Source organism: Rana temporaria, chromosome 4 (assembly GCF_905171775.1).
Source record: "Rana temporaria chromosome 4, aRanTem1.1, whole genome shotgun sequence".
Taxonomy (NCBI): domain Eukaryota; kingdom Metazoa; phylum Chordata; class Amphibia; order Anura; family Ranidae; genus Rana; species Rana temporaria.
Window position 1 is genome coordinate 149186016 of NC_053492.1, and position 20359 is coordinate 149206374.

Genomic DNA, 20359 nt, shown 5'->3' on the forward strand with positions numbered 1-20359 from the left:
ATTGGTTTGCGCAACATTTATAGCTCTCTAGCTCCCTCATTACCTCCTCCCATACTCGCCTCTAGGACTTCTCCCAAGCCTCTCCCATCCTATGAAATGCTCTACCCCAATCTGTCTGACTATTTCCTACTCTGTCCACTTTCCAACAATCCCCGAAAACTCATCTCTTCAGAGAAGCCTATCTGGCTTTCACCCAACGACTGTAGATTATTTTCTCCATCAGCTCATCCCACACAGTTAATACTTCATGTTAGAGCTGCACGATTAATTGTTAAAGAATCAAGATTGTGACTCTACCCCCCCCCCCCCCCCCCTCCCGATCTTAAAAAAACATTTCCTCAATTCAGTGCAGAGAGTTCTCTGCTCAAGCCAACAGCTGTCTAAAAAACAAAAACAAAAATTAATAATAATAGAATATAAAACCAGGCAGCCTGCCAAGTTTCTCACAATATTGCTTAGGCAGAGATAAAGAGAAACATTGTAACATATAGTTCTTTTAGAACAAAATGGATGAACTTCTGTCTGTAAATGAGGTCATTTTAACCACTTAAAGACTAAACCTTTTTCTGACTCTTATTTTTGCAAGTTAAAAACAGAAATTTTTGCTAGAAAATCACTTAAAACCCCCAAACATATTTATTAGTAGGGAACCTACAGAATAAATTGGTAGTTGTTGCATTGTATTTGCACAGCGTTCTTTCAAGCACAATAACAAAATAAAATAATAAAACTTTAATGAATGAAAAAATAACTAAAAAAGTAAAGTTAGCCCAATTTTTTGTATAATGTGAAAGATGTTTTGCCACGAGCATCGCAATCTTTATTCTAAGCAAAATAATTGTGATTCTCTTTTTAGCCAGAATCATGCAACTCTACTTGTATCTCTTGACCCTCCCTCTTAGATTGTAGGCTCTCTGATGCTCCGATTCCAACTGTATTAAAGTGTATTGTAGTTGTAATGTCTACCCTCAAGCTGTAAAGTGCTGCATAAACTGTTGGCGCTATATAAATCCTGTATATTAACGACTTCCTGCCCCCCATATAGCACTATGACGTGCGCAAAGTGGTTGCGATATCCTGACCAAACGTCATATGACGTGGTCAGGATAAAAAGCCGACGCATGCCCGCGGGGTGGTCAGTTATTCTGTGTGTCAGTCCGACACACCACATCTCCAATCTGGGTAAAGAGCCTATTTACCACATGATCAGCTGTGTCCAATCACAGCTGATCACTATGTAAATACAGGAAAAGCTGTGTACCAGCTTTTTCTCACTCGCGTCTGACAGGGAGACTCTGCGCCGATTTATCAGCACAGCCCCCCCCCCCCCCAGAGGATGCCAACCCAGGACCACCAGGGATGCCACCCATGGCTACCAGGGATGCCCACCACTGATGGCCACCAGGGATGCCAATTAGTGCCCATATATGCCAATCAGTGCCCATCAGCAATGCCTGCCAGTCTCTCCATATCAGTAATGCCCATGAGTGTCACCCAGTGTTCAGCAGTGCCTCCCATTAGTGCCCAGCAGTACCATCCATAAGTACCCATCAGTGCAGCCTTTCAGTGCCGCCTATCAGTGCCACCTATTTGTGCCACCTCATCAGTGCCCAATTAGTGCAGCTTCATCAGTGCCCAGTGAAGGAGAAAACTTATTTACAACATTTTATAACAAAACAAAGAAAAAAAAATTGTATTTTTCCCCAAAATTTTTCATTATTATGAATGGATTCCCAGAGCATTATATATTAGCTCTGTTCATTTTACTATGGCTTATTCACACTTTATCTGTTGATTTGCGCATATTGACACAGTCACCACCACACATGTATGCTATCAACAAGACACGCACCACTGGAAATCCCCCAAAATCCCTACAATGCGAGATAGGGTCGTGGAATTGAACTATATTATGCTGACGGAGGAATTGATGGCTGTACATAAATGATAGCCATTCTAAATTTAGGGACATAGGACCACGCAAGTTGAATTTTTCTGCCCCCTGGTTATTGCCTTTCGAGAGAGAAATGGATACTGGTATTTTTTTTGCTGAGCGATATGACCAGGTATTTTCCATCATCAATTACACTTTGGTTATGTAACTGAAGCTTACAGTTTTTTTTTTAGAAATATAAACAGGACTTGTACACCAAATTAGCCATTACCTTATGGCCACAGACAGGTAAAGTAAAGAATATTGATTATCTCCGTACAATGGGATCTTAAAAGTGTGTGGGATGTATTAAAGTAGTTGTAAAGGTAGAAGGTATTTTATCTTAATGCAGTCTATGCTTAAAGATAAAAAAAACCTTCTGTGTGCAGCAGCCCGTCTCATATTTGGAGCACCATCTAGATCCATTAATGGGTTGCAGATCCGTAACTAAATGAACACTCCGATGCCCCCATAGCAAGCAGCTTGCTGTGGGGGCACTCAACAGGAAGGAGGGGCCAGGAGAATCAAAGAGGGATCCGAGAAGAGGAGGATCTGGGCTGCTCTATGAAAAACCACTGTACAGACCAGGCAAGTATAACATGCTTGTTATATTTATCAAAAAATAAATAAAAAAAAAACTGAGATTTTAGTATCACTTTAAGCAGCAAGTGAACATGTTGCCCCTGATTTTAATGTGTTTAAAAGCAGAAAAAAAAAAGGAATTTGACAAGGACTAAATTGTAATGGCTAGAGGATTGGAGGAGAGCAACTCCAAAACTCCAGCTTTTGTGGGAGGTTCCCGGTCCGCAGTGGCCAAGGCTCATTGATGTGCTTGGGAAGGGAACGCTGGCCCATGTAGTTTGATCCAATGGAAGAGCTACTGTAGCCAAAATTGTTGAAAAAGTTAATGCTGGTTCTGATAGAAAGGTGTCACAATACACATCACATTTTTTGTGTATGGTGCTGTGTAGCCACAGAGCGGTCAGGGTGCCCATTGTGACCTGTGTCCACAGCCAAAAACACCTACAATTGGCACATAAGGATCAGATATGGAACATGGAGCAATGGAAGAAGGTGGCCTGGTCTGATGAATTCAAGAATGGTTTGAGGAACACGAGTTTGAGGTGTTCTCCAGATCTCAATTCAATTATCTATGGGATGTGCCGCATAAAACTATTTCTGATCCATGGAGGCCCCACCTTGCAACGTATGGGAACTGCTACTGACAGCTTGGTGCCGGATACCACAACATACCTTCAGAGGTCTAGTGGAATCCATGCATTGATGGGCTACAGTGGGTGATCATAATGTGTTGGCTGATCATTGTAGAAAACAATTGTTTTCATACATGGTGGTCTGCAGAAAAATGCAACTCAACTATACATAGTGTGACAACAAGCCCTGAAACAGTGGACTGAGCAGTCTGATAAAAGACACTTTACTAATGATCTGTGTACAAACATGAGATATTGAGATTTGTAAAAAAAGTTGTTTTTTTCCCTGAACAGAGTAGATTATGACAGCCTGTAATTTTAACCCTTTATATTCTTTCCTGGCCATGATCAATGAAGGGAAAAAAATTGGATATGCATAAGAGCACTATACGACCTGTGGAAACATGGAGGCTACCACTGCTGATGTGTTCTACAATAAATGGTCGTTTTTCAATCGATTGCTTTAGCTCTTTAGTTACTGACCAAAAACTTACATGCAGATTATAAATTCAGACTTTTGACCTCTCTGAACTCCATGATTGTTCCAAGAACTGAAGCAGGTGGAACCATAAAATAGCCAAGCATCTAGCATTTTCAGGTCAGTGACAGCAACCTCCACATTTCCCTCACTACGGCCAGGTTGCACTGTGCTAAAAATATGGACTGTTTGCTACAGTGGCTCATGTCATTTTGGGCCAGTCATAGGACACCTTGAAAGGCTGCAAAGACTTTGGCCTCTGTGTGTAAGCAGCCTATACACAGTACTGTTGTGGAGTGTCACACACCCTGAAAGGTTGCCAAGATACTTCATCATAGCAACTATAGAAGCTCTTAACATTGCAGCCCTGGGAAAGTGAAAACCGGAATACACAAGACAAATATATACCGGTAATTAAAAAAAAAAAAACACTAATTAGTTACCCAAAATAATTTATAATCGATTTGCTCAAAAAACTATTTTGTTTTTAAAGATTTTGTATATATGATGAACTAGGCGACTACTCTAATGAATCCAAAAAAAGTTTTGCATAACCTGCAATCATATTTTACAGTATCAGTGTCAAGTACAGAACATTTTATAAGAGAGTTAAAGCAGTAACATAGGGCCAGATTCACGAATAATTACGGCGGCGTAACGTATCCCCTTTACGTTACGCCACCGCAAGTTTTCGGCGTAAGTGCTTGATTCACAAAGCACTTGCCTGTAAACTTGCGGCGGCGTAGCGTAAAGCCATCCGGCGCAAGCCCGCCTAATTCAAATGGGGCATGTACCATCTAAATTAGGCGCGTTCCCACGCTGAACGTTCTGCGCATGCTCCGTTTGAAAATTTCCTGCCGTGCTTTGCGCGAAATTACGGCGCCCCGACGTGTTTTTTGAACGACGACGTGCGTAACGTACTTTCGTATTCCTACGCAAAAAAAATAAAAATTTAAAATTCGACGCGGGAACGACGGCCATACTTTAACATGGCTGGTCTAAATCTAAGCCATGAAATAGCAGGATTAAGATTGCGACGGGAAAAAACGACTAGCGACGACGTAAGAGGATGCAACGAACGCGCGTACCTTCGTGGATCACCGTAAACAGCTAATTAGCATACCCGACGCGGAAAACGACGCAAACTCCACCCAGCAGTCGCCGAAGTATTGCATCCTAAGATCCGAAGGCGTACGAAGCTGTACGCCTGTCGGATCTTAGCCAAAAGCCGTCGTATCTTTTTTTGTGATTGACAAATAAAGATACGACGCTGCAAATTTGAAAGTACGCCCGAGTATCAGCAGATACTCCGGCGTACTTTTTCTGTGAATCTGGCCCTCAGTACTAAACCTTAAAACAAACTATATATTAGTTTACCAACTCTTGTAGACGGTAAATACTGCTTTAACCCCTTCACGCAGACCGTACACAAATATGCGACACGTCCGCTGGCTGGCCGAAGATCCAAACAAAGCATCGGCTCAGATTGCGTCTCCTATCTACTAACCTGGAAGCGATGTCAGGAGATCACTTCCAGTTTACTCAGCTGCCAATGGAGCCGATTTTTAAAAAATCCCCTAGTATTCCAAAACGCTAGATTTGAATACTTTTAAGTGCAATGGAGGGATTTGGGGTCTTATGGACCCCAGATCCCTCCATAAAGAGCACCTGTCACCACCCATTACTGTCACAAGGGATGTTAACATTCCTTGGGACAGCAATAAAAAATTATCTGAATTTTTATTTTATTTTCAAAACAGTGTAAAAAAAGATAAAAGACATAAATCAACACAAAAATTAAAAAGTCTCCCATCCCTTTGTGTTTCTGCACTGAAGCAAATGCATACGTAAATTGTACCCGTAAATTTAAACAGTGTTCAAACCACACATCTGAGGTATCGCTGCGATTGTTAGAGCCGTGATAGTTAGAGCGAGAGCAATAATTCTAGCACAGGAACTCCTCTGCAACTAAACAGTGGTTTCTACTGGTTACCAGTAGTGTCGCCTATGAAGATTTTTAAGTGCCGTAGTTTAATCGGCCTTTGCACGAGTGTGCGCAATTTCAAAGCATGACATGTTGGGTATCTACTGTATTTATTTGGCATAACATCATCTTTCACATTATTAAAAAAAAAAAAAAATGGGCTAAACTTTACTGTATTTTTTTTTATTGATTCCTGAAAGTGTATTTTTTCCACAAATTTTTTTTTTTTTTTTTTTCTAGCAAAAAAAAAAAATACGGATTTAACTTGTAAGCAACACATGTCAAAAAACGGCTTAGGCATGAAAGAGTTAATGATTAAATCTATAAAAGTAGCCCAGCATATTATTAGCCACAAATTTACACACCTGCCTTCAGCAGTCCAAGGCTGGGTTTACACTTACTCATTTACATAGGGTGAGGGTGGCCGGGATCTGACGGGCCCCCCTTTTTAAAGGGGGCTTGCAGATTCTGATAAGCCCCCACCCTCAGACCCCGACAACCACTGGCAAGGGTTGTCGGGAAGAGGCCCTTGTCCTCATCAACATGGTGACAAGGTGCTTTGGGGTGGGGGCGCAGGGCCCCCTGCCCTAAAGCACCCCCCCTCATGTTGAGGGTATGTAGCCTGGTATGGTTCAGAAGCGGGGGGGGGGGCGCTCAGTCATCCCCACCCTCCTTTCCTGGCCTGCCAGGCTGCACGCTCATATAAGGGCCCTTTAACACGGGCGGATCAGTAATGATCCGCTCCGTGTGTCCGCAAAAGCTCAGCGGGGATTAAAGTCGGATCCCTGTTCATTTAATTTAGATGGATGTCGGACTTCAAGTCGCAGGGTAAAGTGGGATTTAGGACTGCCACATCCTACCAGTATGAACCCGGCCCAAGGGTGCTGAAGATTTTGATGAGCCTCCAGGGTCTAGTATTAAAATGTATCCCACTTTAAATACTAAAGGTCTGGATTCTCAGGCCGGGTTTCACACTGGTACGACACAACAGTCGTACGTCTGTGGATCCGACTTTTCCCTGCGACTTGGAGTCCGACATCCATCTGACTTCAATGAAGGGGGATCCGACTTTGACGCTTATATTCATTTTTGAACATAAGATTACTGGACACAAACATGGTTGAACACCAACTAATATTTGTATACACAGATGGATCAGGTTATATCACTACATTTGATGATTGTTTATTAGGATTTTAAATTATGCTCCAGTTATTTGTAGCATTTCTTTTCTTCACAGTCCGATTTGAACGTCCCACATTTGTTTGACCCAACCCTTAGCAAACAAATGTGGGACCCTCGTCACGTTGAAGGGCTTGGCGAACCAATGCTCAAGCACAAAAATGAGGTTTCCAAAGGGAATCATTGTACTGTAAGATTGTGCCAAGGCTGAGGGATCATTAGATGTCATTACTGCAGACAGCGTTTCCACTGTGAATGAAAAGTCTAAAGAGTTTGGTGGGCACAATAACTAAAGTGACACTAAACTACAAAAAAGAAACACACACACACACACACATCTGTTCAGGATGTATACACAATTTCAAAAAAAGGACTTTCTGTCGCTTCGCATCCTCCTGAAATCCTTTATATTTTGCTGCTGTGATCTGACTTACAGGTAGAGGGGGCTCCATTTATTCTCAACGGTCCCACTGTATGTAGAAACATAGCCACCCTCTCTTGCTCACTTCAGAGGATGGACTAGGGACTAGTGATTTTTTGCATAGAGCAGTACACATAGTTGCAACTAATGTGAACTGCTAATCCCAAGAAAAGCGAGAGGGAAAATAAATGGCTTTGGAGCTCACTAGGATATTAAAGATAAAGTGATTGTAAAGGTTTTTATTTTTTTACTTTTTAAACACACGTTATACTTACCTGCTCTGTGCAAGTGTTTTGCACAGAGCGGCCCCGATCCTCCTTTTCTGGGGTCCCTGGCGGCGCTTCTGGCTCCTCCTCTTCATCGAGTACCAACCACGAGACCTTCTGCTGCGTCCATTGACACAGACAGCAGGGCCCTGCCCCTGGCTCTCATGTCACTGGATTTGATTTACAGCAGCAGGGCCAATGGCTCCTGCTGCTATCAGGTCCTATCCCAGGGCGGACTGACCATTGGCACTCTCGGCACTGCCCAAGGGCCTCATGCCACTAGGGGGCCCCATCAGGGTTGCCAGGCTCAATAAAACCAGGGACAGTATGTCAAAATCTGTGTTTTTTTTAATTCTGTCCCTGATATGTCCAAAACCAACATGCTTTTGATGTGAAAATCCTGAGATTTTAGCTGCCCTGCTTATGCAATGCATCCTGGTGTGGTGGCCATCTGTAAGCCCGGGGGCCCCATAATCTTCTATCTCCCAGGGGCCCCATGAGTTGTCAGTCCACCCCTGGTCTATCCAATGAGGACCTGAGACAGTGGCTGGAGCTGCGAGGCTCGTGCTCATTGCTGGAACGATTGGGTTCAGGTAAGAAAGAGGGGGCTCTGGGGGGCAGCTGCACCACAGAAGGTTTTTCACCTTAATGCATAGAAGGTATTAATATGAAAAACCAGAAGACTTTACAACTCCTTTAGAGACGGTTTACACACAGGCGGCACGACTTTGAGGGCGACTCTGCGAAGCGATCTCAAGACGACTTGAGAAGCAACTTGCAAAATGACTTCTGTATAGAAGTCAATGCAAGTCACCCTGAGTCGCCCTCAAAGTCGTACAAGAACCTTTTTCCAAGTCGGAGCGACTTGCGTCGCTCCTATTAGACGCTTCCATTGAATAGAGCGGAGCGTGACTTGTCAGGTGGCTGAGTCGCCGGACAGGTCGCCCCTGTGTGAACCGACTCCTAAAAAGGTAGATAGATTACAGGGTCATTAGGTAGTGGATGTGTATGGATTCTTTTTGAAGGAGGATATGGTTTTGTGTCACTTTTAAACACATTTACAAGCCTTGCTATGATACATTTGCACGTAGAAAGTTTACAAACACTCCACAGAGGACTAAAAACAAACACAAACCATAACTAAAAGTTGGCAAGATGTGCATTGCAGACCTGGTTTGCACAACGGTCACTGATGTGGCAATACATACATTTGAACTTGAAGGGAACATTATGATCACAACTCAGATTATTAGTTATTGATTAACCAAAGTCAAACAAGTACAAGATGTAGGGTTTGAGTTCTATGCCCCAACACCTATTTGTCAAACATTAAGGACGCACTGCATTTAGACCAACTTACCTTTATTCTCCCCAAGCTATAAAACTTTTCCTTATCTTCTACAACAGCCTTGAGGATTGGTTGAGACATTCTGTTACTCTTTTTTCTATCTGATGGGTTGTTGAATTCCACTCCGCTCACAACTGCTCTTCGATAGGACGTTGACCTAAGCCCTCTGCGCAGCGCACCCGGACTGTCGGTCTCGTTTTCAGCATCTCCATCCTCTGGAGCCACCACTAGACGAGCCGAGCTGGTCTCCACCATGCTTCGAGTTTTCAGCAACCTTTTGATAGAATCGGAATTTTGGTTGTTCTGATTGCTAGTTTTATTCGTGACTTTCGTGGCTAGGCTCTTAGGAATGATTTGCTGGGCTCCAGCTTTGAGAGCCGCGGGGACTGTTTTGTGCTCAAAAACAATTGGGGATTTTTCTGATTGGATTGGTCTTCTTGCAGAGACTGCTTGTCTTCCCGGGAAGACTTTGGAGAACCTGGCAAAGACTCTGACGTAAAGGTGTCCTGGGTGGCCTGGATGGGATGAGGTGGACTGCAGTGGCTATCAGTTACTATCCCATTAGATGGAAAACAAGTACTGGACCCAAAGACAATCTGTTCCCTATCAGGCGTCAGTGTAACATTTCCAGATGTCCGCCGTGAAATCATTGGTTTTTGGTTTGGTGAGAAATGGTTGTCACCTGTAGTAAAGGAAATGGAGTTATTGGAAACCACTTTTAAGACCTGAGATGAACGTTTGTGGTTGGGGGATTTGTATTCCAGAGATGAGAGTGATGGGGATGTCTGTAGTTTTCCATTAGGACTGTGCAAAGATTTCCCTCCTAGACGGCTTTCTGGAGAACTTGTAATCCTTTCTGCAGGCTGGGTCACCGTAAAGCACTGCCTGTCCTCCACGGGAAAGTCTGTGACAAGTAATCCATTGGGACTCTGATAGGACTGCGGTCTTGGTCTAGGAGTGCGGCTGTAGTACAGTCCCTCTCCCTGGGGAACATTGAGGAACTCGCTCTCCTCCACAATGGAACAAAGTTAAGATCGCTGGAAAACTCCACCTCACTTTCTGCCTCCATGGCAACGTCTATTCATCCTCCAAAACCTCAGAGAAGGTCAGCAAATCACCATTATTCTGCCATTCCTACAAGATAGAGATTGTTATGTATCAGTGATCGGGGATTCATATCATACACCACCTCCATGTCTGCACAGCAATACAAATTCCCACAATCATTTAATGCCCATCATGAGCTTTAGCTGTAATAATATGAATTTATCTGATAGGCAGAATATGCCTAGAATTGCTGCAAAGCTCAGGTCAGATATCTAAATGGTTACATAGTTAGTCAGGTTGAAAAAAAAAAGACACAGGTCCATCCAGTTCAACCATAAAATATATATATATATATATATATATATATATATATATATATATATATATATATATATATATATATATATATATATATATATATATATATATATATATATATATATAGTTGTATTTTATTATTAATAATAATAATAATAATAATAATAATAATATATATATATATATATATATATATATATATATATATATTTTTTTTTATTATTATTATTATTATTATTATTAATAATAATAATAATATCATACAATCCCATATACCCAATTCTATACCCACAGTTGATCCAGAGGAAGGCAAAATGCATTCTTATTGCCTATTTGGTCGTTTTAACCTTAAAGCTCAGCTCCATTCAATAGCCACGAAAGATATAAATCCACTTTGCGTGCGCCAATTTCCTTTTGCACACCCAGATATTACCTTGTAAATGTAGCAGTGACGCCATCACTGTGCTGTACATTAGTTGTACAGAGAGCAGAGCTGTGTGCTGTAACCTTTAGCAACCAGTCAGTAAGTGGTAATGATATGCTGTAACCTCTGGCAACCCAATCGCAATCACTGCCTGATCTGATACAATAAATATCAGCTAGTCTTAAAATCAGTTTACTGTATGTCTCGGAGCAGGTAGAGAGCAAAATTTTTTTGCCCAGGGTCCAACATTTAAGACGGCCCTGATCAAGTCAAGTAGACCCTTGCATTATATAATCTAAAGAAGATTGTACAATCGGAGTGTAAGAGTAACCAATCATGTGCAAGGAAATAAAATGCATTATTGCTTGGATATGATTGGTTGATGGCTCGGGTGATGGGGGCAATCTTACTGAGGAGAAACAGGATGTGAGAAATTCAGACAAAAAAAGAAAAACATTTAGAAGGGAAATCGAAGGAAAAGGTAAGTGAACCAACAATGCTCTAGCTAGAGAGCCGGTTCACACTGGGGCGACTCGTCAGGCGACTCAGCCGCCTGACAAGTCGCATCCCATTCTATTCAATGGAACCGTTCTAATAGGAGCGGCGCATGTCGCTCCGACTTAGAAAAAGGTTCTTGTACGACTTCGGGGGCGACTCGGGGCCACCTTCTCTCCACCTGCTCCGAGACATACAGTACACTGGATTTGAAGTCTAGCTGATATTAATTGTAATCAGATCAGGCAGTGATTGCGATTGGTTGCCAGAGGTTACAGCATATCATTACCACTGACTGGTTGCTAGAGGTTACAGCACACAGTACGGCTCACTGATTAGTTGCTAGAGGTTACAGCACATGATTTATTCTTGTTGATTGGTTGCTAGAGATTACTGTACAGTAATACTGCTCAATAATTGGTTGCTAGAGGTTACAGCACATCATCTCTTCACTGCAGAGGGGCATTATATACATATGAATGCCGCCTTTATTAAACATATGAATGCCGCAGGCACAGGGTCTGCAGGTGAGTCATCTGTACACAACAATAGGGCAGAGCTGGGCAGCATCACTTCACACTGAGATATCAGGACACAGCAAAAGACTTAAACTTCAAGGGACAAGGGAATTTAAACTGGGATAGTTGGCAAGTATGAGGAAGCTGCTTTGGGCCTCACAACAATGACAGGGCCCAGGGCAGCTTCCCCTTTTGCCCTTCCTTAAAGACGGCCCTGGATTTGATACAAACTGAATGGGTTGTTTAGATGCATCATCCTACTAGGCCCCTTTCACAACAAGGGCTTTTCAGTCAGGTTGACCTGTCAGTTTTTCATGCGGACGCTCCATGCAGCTCTAGGGGCAGGAAGAAGTGCCAGTCTACATCCGCTCACCTCCAAGTCTGTCCAGGTTAAGAAAAAGAAAAACAGAAAAGGACTGAATTATGTTCTGTTTTTCCAGACCTAGACATGACTAGATGAAGGTAGCCTGATGCAATTGGACATACGTCTTTTTACATCCAGCAGCCCATAAATCCATTCTGGGTCCACCACAGTAAACTGACAAAATACTAAAAGGGACGTGGATATGACAAAAGTCACACCTGTCAACTTCTGTTCTGAATCAGCAAGAGATCTGCTCATGGATTGCCTGCTCAATGGAGTGGAGTGCACCCTTGTGAAAAGAGCCTTACATCGTTTTGGTAAATCTAAAGGAGACTGTACAATCAATTTGTATAGTATATGGCCAGCTTTAGCATAGTTTTATTAACCATGTCCATAGATAAGTAAATCCTTCAATGACAGGAAAGATCTGCTCTTTCTGCTGCAAACAAACCTTGACAGGACCACCATGGTCTTTCTCCACCAATCAGCCAAAGCCTCGCACATGTATCCCTTCTCTGTGCGCTAATGAGAACAGCTGGAATCTGATCTCAGGATTTTTCAGAATGTTGGAATAGCTAATAAGTTCAATATTCTTCTTAATATAGGAAAAGCATGATCTGTCCCTGGCTTACCAGGTTGGATAGCAGATGGAAGATGACACTCCTCTGTTTGCTGAGAAGATCCAGATATGAGGATTAAGGATGAGCTCAGGTGTGTTTGCAACCACACGTGCAGAGCCTGTGAGGAAGTCGGCTCTGCGGAGCGCTTATCACAAGCATCGAGACATTTTCCCAATCTGTGGCTACAGAGATCGGCAAATTTCTCACGGTCTGTGATTAGCGCTGTGCAGTGCCGACTTCCTGGCGGGCTCTGTACGTGTGGTTGCAAACACACCTGAGCTCATCTTTAATGAGGATGAGCTCAGATCCATCCTAGTCCAAGCCTGAGCTATCCCACCAGGAAGCCGTCACTGCACTGGGCCAATCAAAAGCACCGGCTGCACATATACATGCCTCTTGCAGATGACTGGCCCAGTACCGGTGACAGCTTCCTGGTGGGTTCAGTCTAGGGTCTAACACAACCCTGAGCTTATCTACACAAGGGAAAATCTCACATTACAATCACTTTTTAGGAGCTGCTCCTTTTCGGGCCACCACACGTTAAAACCTGACCGTACAATCAACCAAATAATATAGGTAAGTAATGGGGATGAGGTCTGGTGTGTGTTCTGACATCAGTGTGTATCCGCCTGAGCTATCCCTACCAGGAAGCTGTCCTCAACTGGGTTCAATCACAAGCATCTAAGACATTCCCTGCTTCGCAGATTCACTTATACACAGCCCTTGCAGATGATTGGCCCAGTACAGGTGACGGCTACCTGGTGGGCTCACTCGGGAGGGTTTAGGCTAGAGTCCAAACGCAACCTCAGCTTATCCATACACAGGAAAGCGTTACATTACTTTTCAGTAACTGCTCCTGTTTGGGTCAGCACTAAGGATGAGCTCCAGCATGTTCGCATAGTACACGTGCAGAGCCCGCCAGGAAGTCAGCACGGCGCTGTGCTAATCACACCCAGGGAGACATTTCCCGATCTCTGCAGCCGAGCATCGGGAAAGGTCTCCCTGGCTGTGATTAGCACAGCGCCGTGCAGACTTCCTGGCGGGCTCTGCACGTGTACTATGCGAACACGCTGGAGCTCATCCTTATTCAGCACATTGTTACAATCTGACCACTCATCCTTAGATCCACCAAATAAATAATGTTGGTATGCAAGGATGAGCTCCGGCGTGTCTGCAAAGTCCACGTGCAGAGCCCGCCAGGAAGTCGGCACTGTGCTGATCACAGGCACGGAGACATTTCCCGATCTCTGCAGCCGCGCTTCACTGCCTGCGATTAGCGCAGTGCCGACTTCCCATGTGGACTTTGCGAACACGCTAGGGCTCATCCATATTGGTATGTAATGTGAAGAAATAATTCCAGACGGCTGCACTTCCAAAAATCCTTTTATTGAAGCTTCACATGACAAGCGGTTGACAGATGGAGCAGGGGACAAAGAGGTAGACATGCAAGTTTTGCGCAAAGATCAGCGCTTAGTCATTATTGGGTAATGACTGAGCGCTGATATTTGCGCGAAACGCGTCTACCTCTTTGTCCCCTGCCCCATCTGTAAAACACTTGTCATATGAAGCTTCAATAAAAGGATTTTTGGAAGTGCAGCCGTCCGGAATTATTTCTTCACATAACACAGCATGCGAGCTGGGCTGGCACCTCACTAGTGTGTGTGGGGCCTAACCAGAGACTCACTCACCTGGAGCAGCTTTTCTTGTTTCATGACTTATAGGTATGTAATAGGGATGAAGTCAGATGTATTCGGACACAAGTGTGTACCCACCTGAGCTATTCCTGCCAGGAAGCTAAATCAATAACCAATCATAGGCAGCAGAGGCATTCCCGACCACGCAGCAGCAGGGATACAAGGGGTATGTATATGTACGGCTGCCGGTCAGGGAATGCCTGCACCGCCTACGATTGGCTGCCAACTTTGTAGTGGGAGTTTAAACCCCCCTGAGCTCATCACTGGTATGTAATTTGAAGATCTACTTAAACTATCCAATCAATCAGTAGATTTAAAGGAGTGGGTACAATCAGATTGTAATGAGTGTGGGGAGCCTTAGGCTGGGTTCACATTGGTACGACAAACGCTCCGACATTGGGAACTCATGTCGCACGACCTGTGCAAATCAATGATTCCCTATGAGAGCTTCTTAACTGGTCCGACACAAGTCGGTTGAATTTGAAAATGCTCCCTGTACTACTTTGGTCCGACTTTGGTCCTCCTTCAGCCCATTGAATATCACTGACGTCGGATCAAAGTCAGATCCTTGTCCTAACCATGCGACTTTGACATCCGACATGTGATTACAGCAGCAGTAAAAGGAATTTGTCACTCTGGGATTGTTTTGATTGGTCAATGGACAAGGCGGACCATCTCAAAGTCGGAACAAAATCTTATCTTCTTCATTCAATTGGGATGGAAATAGGACCAATGTAGGACAGATGAAGCAGGGCAAAGTAGGATGATAGTCGTATCAGTGGGAACCCAGCCTAGGTGAGGACATGCAACGTTACGTAGGTGATAACCCTTTGTTTCATTAGACAGGATTAGAAAATCCCAAATAATGAAAGTTGATTATTGCCTGTGAACTCTCCATACAAATGGCAGTTCTTTCAGTTCTTCTCACCTGCCTGTATCACAATGCAATGATTCCTTTGGAGGAAAGCTGATCTGTCTTTAAAGGATTATTTGTGCCAAATACAATGAAAGAAGAAAAGAATGAAAACCACATGCAGCTGGCAATGGGTCGGGAGCAAGGGAAAGGCACACTAATAAACAGGTTGAGTAATGTGATGGGATTGATGATCACCGATTCCATTTCACTTTACCATTTACCTATATCATAAAACATAGGCAATGACCCGTGATCTAATACCTACCTGTCTGTGGAGGTGGAACACCTGTCCTACACAAATTCAACAGTCAGATAGCTGGGGTAGACTTCAACCCTCTACTTCTCTAGTGGAACCACAAATCCCAGCATGCCTTCCTCACACCTGAGAAGAGGAAATTACACAACTAGAATAGTAATCTGCACTGCCTAATGAATACAGGTTCACTAATATACCCACTACCACCATACTGAGATTGTAAAGATCAGGTGCCCCCTGAGATAAAGATCAGGTGCCCCCTGAGATAAAGATCAGGTGCCCCCTGAGATAAAGATCAGGTGCCCCCTGAGATAAAGATCAGGCACCCCCCGGATAAAGGTCAGGTACCTTCTGGATAAAGATCAGGTACCCTCCTGGATTAAGATCAGGTACCCTCCTGGATAAAGATCAGTTACCCCCAAGAACAGGTACCTCATGGATAAAGATCAGGTAACCCCTGGATAAAAATTGTATAACCCCTTGGATAGAGATCAGGTACCATATGGATAAAGATCAGGTGGTCCCTTATCTAAAGGTCAGGTGCTTGCAAGAACAGGTACCTCTTGGATAAAGTTCAGGTACCCCCTGGATCAAGTTCAGGTACCCCAGGAACAGGTACCCCCTGGATAAAGTTCAGGTACCCCAGGAACAAATACCCCTTGGATATAGTTCAGGTACCCCAGGAATAAGTACCCCTTGGATAAAGTTCAGGTACCCCAGGAACAGGTCCCCTTATATAAAGAACAGGTACCCCTTGAATAAAGTTCAGGTACCCCAGGAACAAGTACTCCTTGGATAAAGAACAGGTACACCAGGAACAAGTACCCCCTGGATAAAGTTCAGGTACCCCAGGAACAAGTACCCCTTGGATAAAGTTCAGGTACCCCAGGAACAAATACCCCTTGGATAAAGTTCAGGTACCTTTGTCATGACACCCAGCTCCAGGGGTCACTGAGAATCAATATGTAAAGGGTAACTTCTCTGCTCCTTTCCCTTTATACTGGATGAGTGAAGTTTCCGAAGTAAAGTATACGATGAAATGCTGAGTGCAGTATGAATAGTAGAGGATTTCTCGGGCTGTGTACAACATTACCGTCTAGATGAGCGTCCCTCCCGTCCATGTCCCGGAGGTCCTCCTCGGTCAGGTGAGTAATGGTCGGAGGAGATGGTTCCTCTCCGGTAAGTCTCCCGGTCGGTGTACTCGGTCAGTATTAGCAGTGTCAGCTCCACCTGTCCTGTACAGGGAGGAGTAAGAAGGCTCCTCTGGGAGGGCCAGGCATGCAGGAGCAGAGTCCGGATCCTCCCGGTGATCGGAGGGCAGAGAGCTGACAACGATCCAGACACAAAGTATCCAGCAGCAGGAGAAGGGCGCCTGTCACCGATCACAGCACTCTGATCCCACTGCTCACTTCTACGGGGAAAACTTCCATTCATGGTGAGGGCGCCCCCTTGTGGACACTCGCTGACACACCAAGCACCGGCCGATGCATTGGCTTACTAGATCAATAAACATGACAAGTCTAATGAGGTCACCATGTGTTATTATCAACAATGTCAGAGGAGTGGTGACGTCAGCGGAGAGCTCTACTGACCAAATCTCCAGGAATCAGTCTAAGCTGGCCATACACTCTACAATCTGATTGTACAATATCCCTTAGGTTGGCCATACATTATGCAATTTCCTTTCCTTCATCCACAGGTCAAAGAATATCGCTTGATTCCCTCATCAACACAGTTAGTGCCAATTCACACCCGCGTGATTCCAGCGCCAGTTCCTGCATCGCATAGAACTCGCAGGCAATTCACACTGCCCTATGCAAACCGCTGCGGGTGTCAATAGAAAGTTAATGACACCCCCGGATTGAACTGTGAATGCTATCCGATTCTGGCATGGATTAGAAAAAAGGGTCCTGCACGATTTTGGTCCGAATGCAATACAAATCTGTACGGCTAAATTTGCATTGCACAGACATCGCATGTGATCTGCACAGCAGTGCGGGGCGAATCACATGCAACGTCTGACATCACACAAGTGTGAACTGGCACTCAGTGTTATTGGATAAATCACAGGTGTGACAGTGCCCGCGTGTTTTTGCACAGTATTCTATGTTGTTTTTAGGGCAGTCTATTTATTTCAATGGGCTGCCCTACATCCAAAAATCACACAAAAGAAGAGCATGACTTTTTTTTTTTTTAAGTGATTGTAAAGCCTTTTTTTGTTTGTTTATAAATAACAAACATGTAGTACTTGCGTGCTTTGTGCAGTGGTTTTGCACAGAGCACCCCCGATCCTCCTCTTCTCAGGTCTCTTGGCGATGCTCCTGCTGAGTGTCCCCAAAGTAAGCAGTTTGCTATGGGGGCACCCGAGGCTCTGTGTATCCATTCAGACACGGAGCTGTAACTTGGCTCTGCCCCTTCTCTCTCCTCATTGGCTCACTGACTTTGATTGACAGTAGGGGGCGCCAATGGCACCCCCTGCTGTCTCAGCCAATCAGGAGGGAGAGTGCTGGACAGCCAAGGTTCTCATGCAACATCTCTGGATCAAGATGGGGCTCAGGTAAGTATTAGGAGGATTGCATTGCACGAATCTATCTATGGTGCCCAGCCCCTTTTCGGGCTCCTGGAGCCTGAATTACAGCGGCAGGGTATTTTTTGGAAACACCTGATTAGAGCCATAGGCCCTAATTGGCGTCAAAAAGGGTGGACAGCGGGCACCAGGCACAGTGTTGTGTTAGGAAAGCGCATGAAAATTTGCTTTCCTAACACTGAACCGCCTCTCAGCCAATCAGGTGCTTGGGTCTGTTACCTGTCATCTGATTGGCAGAAACAACAATCGCTGTAATAAGGTGTCCAATCATAGCGGAGGACATCGCTGCCGTTACCCGCTGCATTTGATGGGCACAGTAGCGGCAATTGATGGGCACACTGGCAGCAATTGATGGGCGCACTGGCAGCAATTGATGGGCACACTGGCAGCCATTGATGAGCACACTGGCAGCAACTGATGGGCACAGTAGCGGCAATTGATGTGCACACTGGGAGCAATTGATGGGCACACTGGCAGCCATTGATGAGCACCCTGGCAACCATTGATGAGCACACTGGCAGCCATTGATGAGCACACTGGCAGCCATTGATGAGCACACTGGCAGCCATTGATGAGCACCCTGGCAACCATTGATGAGCACCCTGGCAACCATTGATGAGCACACTGGCAGAAATTGATGAGCCCACTGGCAGCAATTGATGGGCACACTGGCAGCCATTGATGAGCACACTGGCAGCAATTGATGGGCACAGTATCGGCAATTGATGGGCACAGTGGCAGCAATTGATGGGCACAGTAGCAGCAATTGATGGGCACAGTATCGGCAATTGATGGGCACAGTGGCATCAATCGATGGGCACAGTAGCAGCAATTGATGGGCACATTGGCAGCAATGCTATATTTATTTCACCTTGTGAAGCTGAAACTAGGCAGGGAATAATGGACATATGCAAACCACCATGGCACCCTGTTATATGAAATATTGCTTTACAGTAGAATTTGTATTTGCTTGGTTGGCCTTTACCCTTGCTGAGCCCTGTGGTGGCATGCTACTCAGGTCTAATGGCTTTTCAAGCATCAGATTATTATTGTCAAATTGCCAGTGTTGCATATTCAAGTCCTCCTGGGGATGAGAAAAGTCCCGTGTAAACCTTCCAGGCTGTACTCTATAAAGCATAGTTTTAGACAGCTGTCACCGTTGTAGGGATTTCCCTATAACAAATGGACCTTGTAAACCTATGGATTCCATCTGTGTTAGTGGGAGCTACAAAGGCTTTATTATGGCTGACATGTCTTCATGGAATACTCATTGCTGACATATGAAACGGGCTCACATGTTTCCATGTGGATGAGTTGTGAGTCTGCTATGTGAAAGAGATGACTACAGACTATTCCCTGCACATCCATTTATTGTATGGAAGATCTAATCCTTTCTATGGAGTGTCTTTATTTTATTTCCCATAGTGGCTGTAATGGGTAGCTCTTCTGCCTTGCAGCACTGGGCTCCTTGGTTCAGATGCTGTCCAGGCCACTATCTGCATGGAGTTTGCATGTTTTTATGTGCTTGTGCAGGTTTCCTCCCAAGCTCCAAAGATATGCTGCTAGGTTAATTGGCTTCTGTCTAAATTGGCCCCACTATGCATACCTTCAAACTTTAAACTTAAAGGGCCAGATTCACAGAAGAGATACGATGGAGTATCTCAGATACACCATCGTATCTCGGATTTTTACTGGTCCTATCTATGCACCTGATTCATAGAATCAGATACGCATAGATAGGGCTGAGATCCGACAGTGTCACACTGTGTTACACTGTCGGATCTTTTTTTGGATTTAAAAATGGCGCCGGGGGCGTTCCCGCTGATTTACACTGAATAATATGTAAATCAGCGAGATACGCGAAATTCACGAACGTACGCGGACCCGACGCTGTGTTCTTACGACGTTTCCGTAGCACGGTACCCGTCGTATACTTACCCCTGCTAAAAGCAGGGGTAAGTATTGTTAAGTATGGCCGTCGTTCCCGCGTCGAATTTGAAATTTCCTACGTCGTTTGCGTACGCCGATTCACGAACACGCGCGTCGCAAGTCCCGCTCACGTCGCAACCACTGACGTCCTATTGACGTCAGTGGGAGCAATGCACGCCGGGAAATTCCCCGGACGGCGCATGCGTATTTAAATCGGCGCGGGAGCGCGCCTGATTTAAATAGTACACTCCCCCAGCCGCGGAATTAGGATTCCGCCGGGGGAGTTAGGATCCGCCGTCGCAAGTTTGGAGGTAAGTGTGTTGTGAATTTGACACTTTCCTCACAAACTTGCGAGGGCGGATCTT

At 44.6% G+C, this 20359-nt stretch overlaps 1 protein-coding gene across 1 annotated transcript in view; it reads right to left on the reverse strand.

The window, feature by feature from the left end:
• ARHGEF26 (Rho guanine nucleotide exchange factor 26) overlaps window positions 1-16362 on the reverse strand; it is a 229365-nt gene extending 213003 nt beyond the window's left edge. Inside the window, 4 exon segments of the mRNA XM_040349186.1 lie at window positions 8839-9209; window positions 9212-9824; window positions 9827-9960; window positions 15488-16362. Of these exon segments, the coding sequence (XP_040205120.1) occupies window positions 8839-9209; window positions 9212-9824; window positions 9827-9895 (1053 nt within the window). The 5' untranslated portion in view covers window positions 9896-9960; window positions 15488-16362.
• Between the last annotated feature and the right edge of the window lie 3997 nt (window positions 16363-20359).